Source organism: Sinocyclocheilus anshuiensis, unplaced genomic scaffold (assembly GCF_001515605.1).
Source record: "Sinocyclocheilus anshuiensis isolate Anshui unplaced genomic scaffold, SAMN03320099.WGS_v1.1 scaffold822, whole genome shotgun sequence".
Classification (NCBI taxonomy): Eukaryota; Metazoa; Chordata; class Actinopteri; order Cypriniformes; family Cyprinidae; genus Sinocyclocheilus; species Sinocyclocheilus anshuiensis.
In genome coordinates, this window is record NW_015539892.1 from 57,904 (window position 1) to 65,563 (window position 7,660).

At 34.7% G+C, this 7,660-nt stretch overlaps 1 protein-coding gene across 1 annotated transcript in view; it reads left to right on the plus strand.

Annotated features, from left to right (window-relative positions):
* The window catches only part of LOC107685833 (protein FAM19A2-like), a 30,030-nt gene extending 22,603 nt beyond the window's left edge, over window positions 1-7,427 (plus strand). The window contains exons 3-4 of the mRNA XM_016482568.1: window positions 2,925-3,049; window positions 6,732-7,427. Coding sequence (XP_016338054.1) covers window positions 2,925-3,049; window positions 6,732-6,743 — 137 coding nt within the window. The 3' untranslated portion in view covers window positions 6,744-7,427. The remainder of the gene's footprint in view (window positions 1-2,924; window positions 3,050-6,731) is intronic.
* The last annotated feature ends 233 nt before the right edge of the window (window positions 7,428-7,660 follow it).

A 7,660-nucleotide genomic window follows, 5' to 3' on the forward strand; every position in this document is an offset into this window, starting at 1 on the left:
CCCCCTAGAGGACGCAGTTCGAAGTTCCCATGAAAGGGAATTATATATATTGTATGTTGTAATATTAATGATGCTTTCTTTCTATATATAGCATTAACCTTACACTTTACATATATCTTTGTTTCGTTCTTGAGTAGTACACATTAATTTTATTATTTAATAGATGACTACAGTGGTGGTACAGTGATGTTTTCCATAAACATCAAGGAATACCATGCTACTATAATGTTACATGTCTAAAAATGGTAGTATTGTTATACTTTACAGTAGAACACGGTAGAAAATACACAAGAAGTAACTTGTTGCTTTTGCCTGTTTTATTATTTAAAGGATTGATGCTCCTAACTTAAACCATAATTTTAAAGTAGGCTGTCCATTTTTAAAGTCTAGCTGCCGCTCTTTATCTCAGTCTCATCTCTCTGGGCTGTCACTTCTGAGTCAGGGTCTGTTTGAATGTGACACCGTCATCCTGCTTTTCGCTTGAGTGCAGCGTGGGCTGCTTGTCTAATAACATGTAAACGGCCCCCTCACTGGACAGGTCAATCGATCTTGATCTTCTTTTCTGCCCTCTAATGCATCTGACAGGTGCTGCCACCCCCTGCTGAGCACCGAGACCACAGGGCATGATTCTACCTGCTGTATGAGGACAAGCCACTACACTTAAGACTGAAAGACACTTGACTACACTCTCTACACTATTTTTATGCTGTATATTGTGTCTACATACCATGGGCTGTAAAAGTCTGAGACAACATTGGAAATCTGGGATTTTTTCATGTCTTTTCACTTAATTATGTTGATAGGACCCAAATACATTGCAGATATACTCACTGAATATAAGCCTAACAGACCACTCAGATCATTAGGATCAAGTCAGTTAGAAATACCAAGGGTTCACACAAAACAAGGGGAATCTGCTTTTAGTTATTATGCCACCCACAGTTGGGATCAGCTTCCAGAAGAGATCAGATGTGCTAAAACATTAGTCACATTTAAATGCAGACTCAAAACTCATGTTTAGCTGTGCATTTAGTGGATGAGCACTGTGCTACGTCCCGACTGATTGCACTGCATTTTATGTATAATCTTTTTCTATTCTTAACTGTTTTAATTCATTTTAAATTAATTTTAGTTTATTTTAAAAGTTTTTATTATTTGTTTTTTAATGATTATTTTAATTCCTGTTATGTAAAGCACTTTGAATTACCATTGTGTATGAAATGTGCTATATAAATAAACTTGCCTTTCCTTGCCTAATGTAATTTGTAATAAAAAAATAAAATATAAATAAAATATTAAATGAGAAAAAAAAGCTAAATAGAATTTTCATTAGTGGTCTCAGACTTTTTGACCCCCAAAACACAATCCACATCTTCAAAGAAGCACTTGTAGAAAATCTAGAAAAATCTAGAAAATATACAAATCTAACTATGTTAATTATAGTTGCCATATTAAATACACTTGTTATTACTTTAAAATGATAATACAGTTGTATTATGAGAATATCAGTGGTGTCCAATTACCACAGTTTAATCATAGTAAAAATAACTGTAGCAACTGTAATTTTGGTAGTTTTGTAAGAGTGTATGCATATTGAACTATACATGTATGTCTAAATTGTAAAAACGTCATGAAATAGTTTTGACAATCACTGTGTTCTTTTCCATCTTTCCTCTATTTGCAATTGAAACAGAAAGTTGGGAGGGAAGATTGAAGATTAAAGGGCTCATCTCTGGTAGTCTTACATCAAAACTTGCTATTGCTAATTGCGAAGGTTTTTGGAAGAGGGGACACACTCATTTTAGAAAGCATTTTATTGGACACAAAATTTGCAGTTATCTCTATGTACAAGGTCAAGAATATTTGAGGTCTATTTTTCCAAATACATATCTGGTAGTTTTCACCCAGGATCACTGAAAAAGTATGCCTGTGGCAATATTTCTGCAAAATGAAATGACTTTGCTGCTTGCACGTTTTGTGGCACTTTGAATACCAGAGTGTTCCACACTGCAAATTCAGTACTCTACCAGGTGGGCTACTGAGCAAGTGTACTACATCACAAAAGCCATACATATGGACCTGGTAATGTCATGCAAACCTCAAAATGTTGTTATTATGGTATGCATGTTATTAGTTTACGAATCATGCACTGTGGTGTGCTGTTTTGAGGTCATAAGATAATATTGTGCAAGGAACTGCACAAAAATAATCTATACTAAATCTATATTATGCTAAATGATTTTATTCATCAATAATCTGGCCTTGTAATCATAATTTGTGCAAAAAGGAATAAAAGTTGTTGGTGTTTTACTGCCACTGGATTGTATGTGAGGCATGTTTTTCCATTGAGCCTAAAAGTTTATTTTATCATATAGTTGGATTCAGCTGATAGATGTGCACTTAAAGCCATAAAACTTAGATTTTTTGATATCCTGCGATCTTAAAAAGTTTATAGCTTCTTCCTCTCTGCTCCATATTAAAAGTTGAGGCCTCAAGCTTGACAATGTCTTCCTTCTACTTCTCAATTCCCCTTAATCCTCAACATTGTGCCAATCCCCCAGACCGCAACTCTTGTCATCTTGACATGAAGGAAGAACTTTATCCTGAAAGACATACAGTGAGTGTAGAGCCCACATCGGATTGATGGATTCAAACCGTCAGCTTTGAATCAAGGACCTCCTCCCTGACTAGCCTCATTGTTTTTGGGAGAAAGAGATACAAAGACATAGTTTCATTTCTTTTGACAGTGGACGTGAACAAGATCTTGTGAGGTTTTCTCCTCCTCTCAATTTTCATTGCTACATCCTTCAAAATCTTGAGTGCGTGGTGATTTGGGCATGTTTTTTTCCGCTTTGGCAGTTCCCACAGAGTGAGATGAGTGTTGAGATTTTCTCTTTTTCCTGTCTTTCTCTCTCTCTGCGCAGCTTCTATAGTAGCACAGAAGTGGTGGTGTCAGATGCAGCCGTGTATGGAGGGCGAAGAGTGTAAGGTGTTGCCGGATCTAAAAGGTTGGAGCTGCAGCACGGGAAACAAAGTCAAGACGACCAAGGTGAGAGGGAGCCTGTCCAATCACAGCACAGTCCAATTGCCATCATAATAATGCCAATATCAGCTTGAGAAATGATCCAAAATAGCTGTAACAACAGTTAGTTGTACAACAATAATTCTATAATATTATATACCGGTACTCAGTTATTAATTACTGAATATATATATTTTAACAGTATTGATATAGATAGATAGATAGATAGATCAGTCAATATATAAAATATATATTAATTTAAAATATATTAATATATTAATACAATATATATTAATTATATTTAAATATTAATATATTGGTATACAATATTAATATTAAAAACTATTAATAGACTGATAGTTTTAAATTGGATAAATATTGAAAAATAATATACCCCACATTTATAAAATTAAATACTAAAAACATTTTTTTTTTTCATTTTGAAATCAAAAATTTTTTATTCTAATAATTGTTATAATATCACTATATTATAGTAAATATACTGACAATTTTAAATTGGAGAAATATAATCTGATATTCCATTCTTCCTCAGAATGCACTAGATTTCTGCTTTCCTCAACTGTCATGCGTCAGCTTGTTAGTGGTCCTTGAATTTTACATTGTCTTTAAATAAAACTCAATCTGGGACCCTAGACAACCTTTATTGTCCAACAAAAGCCAAAAGAAACACAATGTGGCATTGCATTTAGGAATGTCAGCGCAGGGCAATGATGCGCTTCCGCAGGTTAATGTGAGTTATTGTTTTTGCATTTGCTGCTGCGTGTTTGCGAGCCGCTGTGTATGTACGGTTGACACGCAGGGCTTGTAGCCATCCATCAGGCTGAGAAGTTTGACTCACCAAATGCCTGTGCTTGAGTCGAGTCCTCCATTATTCATGGGGCAGAGGAGCCTACGTGAGGCAGACCTTTTTTTTTTTTTACTTTAGCCCTGTTAATAATTCATGCAGCTGCACTCACGTCAACAGCAGGCAGACCACTGAGGTGTTGGGAGCTTCTCTCAAACCTGGGCTTGATTTTTGGGGACCTCCAGGCCACCGTCCATGGATGTGGACATGCAGTATAACCACAAGAAATGATGAGGGCATGATGGGATTGTTTAATCTAAGGTCTGATCTCTCTGATCATTACTTTGAACTTTGCACCAGATCCCTTGATTGAATTAAATTGGACATTTAATACCTTTTTTTTGCCTTATTCTAGTACTAAGTGCTAATTATGATCTTTTTGTTTAAAATATATACTGAAGATTATAAATTGTAGTTGAAAGTGATTTCTTCTGGGGGGAAAAAATTGTCACTAGAATTGTTGCGATACCAAACTTTCAATAGTCTATAACAATAAAAATGAAATTCCAAATTCTTAACACCACAGCAAAAAATGAAGATGCAAACTATTTTGTAATTGGAAAAAACGGGAAAAAAAGATATAAAGAAGTTTATACTTTTATTCAGCAAGGATAGATTCAATTTATCAAATCTGACAGTAAAGACATATTACAAAAGATATCGATTTCGAATAAATTCTGTAGATTGAACTTTCAAAATGTTATAATGTATCACATTTTCCACAAAAAAAGCAGAACAACTGTTTCAACATTGATAATAATGTTTTTTGAGCCTGAAATCAGCATATTAGAATGAGTTCTGAAAGATCATGTGACACTGAAGACTGGAGTAATGATGCTGAAAATTCAACTTTGCATCACAGAAATAAATTATATTTTAAAATGTATTAAAATAGAAAACCATTATTTTAAATTGTAATAATATTTTGCAATATTATTGTATTTTTAATTAAATCAATGCAGCCTTGTTAAGCATACGAGACTTCTTTAAAAAAAAAAAAAAAAAAAATTTGTATTGACCCTAAACATTTTTCCGATATAGTGTAATGCAGTTTATATTATAGTATTATTTTAGCAAGTGCCAGCATATAATACACCGCTGTGTATACTGCTGAAAATAATACACAATAGAATTAAGTTTTGTGCAATATGACAAATTTTAATATACATTCAGGAATATCCTGACCTCTTTCCTTTATATTGTGTTTGAACGATTCTCAGTAGCTCAGTCTGAACTTGTTTCTGTTGAATTGCCGGTCTAGTGAGTCCATGTCTGAACCAGAGAGGGAGGTTGGAAGTAAAGGAGATGGCGGCCAGGACACCTTCCACTTCCTCTGTGTGTCCTCCGGCTGCCTGCTGGCAATGACCTGAAGGTGTAGATTACACTGGGCTTACCTTAGCAGCCTGCCAGTCTGGCCTCATCCACAACTATAGAGACCTGCCCTACCCTGGCCTCTGAACCCAGAGCCTTGCTTTTGTGTTTCAGAGCTGGAACAGGACCAGGCTTGCATGCTAAACCCTCTCAGATCCAGAGGAGCTAGCGGTTCCGGTCCCTCAGTGTGCTGCTCTCTATTTCGGGCCGCTACCGCTGAGCTCATACTGGTGGTGTGGTTAATGACACTTGTAGGTGACAATACAGTGTGTCTGTGTGAGCATGTGTCAGTCCCCATACTAACACCTCATGCCTTAGAGGAAACTTCTAATAGAAGAATTTTCCATTTTTATAGCGCTGAAGGCCCTCTAATGATCAAGAGATAATTAGTTAACCTTCTGTGATTGTTGTTGTTGTGTAATGATGATATATACTGAAGTGCTGTAATGTTTAGTCTACAGTGATGACACCTCATATTAACATTTCAGATTGGCTGAACACCATCACTGAAGAAGTGACACAAACAAGCAAATAAATAAATAAAATTGTCATTATATACAACAATTAGTAATATTTACAATTAGGGCTGGGCGATAAATCGATAACGATAATTATTCATAATCATTCACATCGAATTGTATTATATTATTAATGTAGACATGTATTAAATGTATTAAAGGAGTAATGGAATATAATTACAGTATTTTTGTGATTAAGCTATAGCGTTTGTGCATTTGTACTAAATGTATTTAGACTTTTACATACAAATACCTAGAGACCATATAGATACATTTTTACCATGGTATCGAGGTGCTATATGTGTGGTTTTAACTGTGGTTGTCATGATCTAAATGTATGCTACTATGGAAGACCTATGGTTAATTTTAATAAAACTCAAGCAGTCAGAATTTATATATATATTTCACCATATCAAATTGAGGTTGTTACAATTTTTACAGATCTTATTTTTTTCGATAATGAACATAAACTTACATCTGCATCAACTCAACTCAATCTACTGTCAAAAATGCATTTCAAAGAAACAAAAAAAGTAATATTATTAATATTGCAGCCTGCACTGCAAACTGTGCTGAAGATATGCGTCATCAAAATCAGGCAACGCAACCCTGTTTCATGATTTGAAACAACATGCAGAAACTAAGAAATTAATTTTTCTATTAAGATATTTATTTTAATGAAAATGACTGGAATAGATTGTGGAATATGCAGCAAATTAAATACTGCAAATGAAATGAATGAAAAATGCAAATGAAAGTTGCATTATTTCATATACTGTATATCACACAATAACACATATATCACAGTATGTGACAGTTGAATTAAATCTATTATTATACATTATATTTTGACTCTAAATTATGATTGAATGAGCCTCATTCATGTTGTAAAATACACCAATATATGTAAATCTTATGCAGACATGAAATGATAACTTGGACTCCTCTTTTTCAGGTCACACGATAGTCTGGGACCAATAAACATTTGGGACTAGCAGTTTTTTTTTATCAAAGCAATGGACATAGACTTCAAACTACTTCACAACTATTGGGATCAAGTTGTTGGACCTCAGTTGAATACTAATGTAATTTGGAATGGACCATTTAAACATGGAATTTTTCACTCTTTTTTTTCCCTCCTCTTATATTTTCTCTTGTGTCGGACAAGATCATACACCATGTAAAGTAAATATTCCATAAAAATCAAGATGTGGACCAGTTCAGAGACAATTCTGCGATTTCAGAACAATGGATTACATTTCCTTTTTGGAGCGAAAGTGGACTTGAAAGGTTCGCTTATTACTTGAATCATATGTTCCAGAGGCACTAATATTCAGTCCCCTATCCTTTGGTGCCAATATTTCTTTCTTCTACTATGGGCAGACTTTTTGATCAGTGTGAAGTGTATGATTTTTGGGTATGGTTTTGGGGGCACTCAGCTCCATTTTGAAACAGACTTGTGCAAGAGCAAGAGGCAGGTATGACGCTAAGAATTACAGGTATTAATAATGGATGGAAAAGTTGAAGTGGTCTACGGGAGCAGTGAAAAAGAAGATAGCAAAAAGATTTATTGTTTGTTTTTAAAAGCCTTGGCGGCCAATATTGAGTCAAAGTGTCAGTATTATCTCAAATAAAAGTATCTCTATGGGAAACCTCATCCAGTTGCAACTTTAAAGCATGATTACTTTGCCATCATAAAAGAGAAAGCGCATTTAAACGTAACATCCACCCACCAACAGAACAAAAAGAATAAACAATCAGACATCTTTCATTATCCATGTCACAACACATTCGCCAGCTTTGATAAAATCTTCAAGAGCATCAAGATGTCACATGACTATGCTAATGTTCACATTGAAACTGACATGTAGCCTCTTTCTTTGA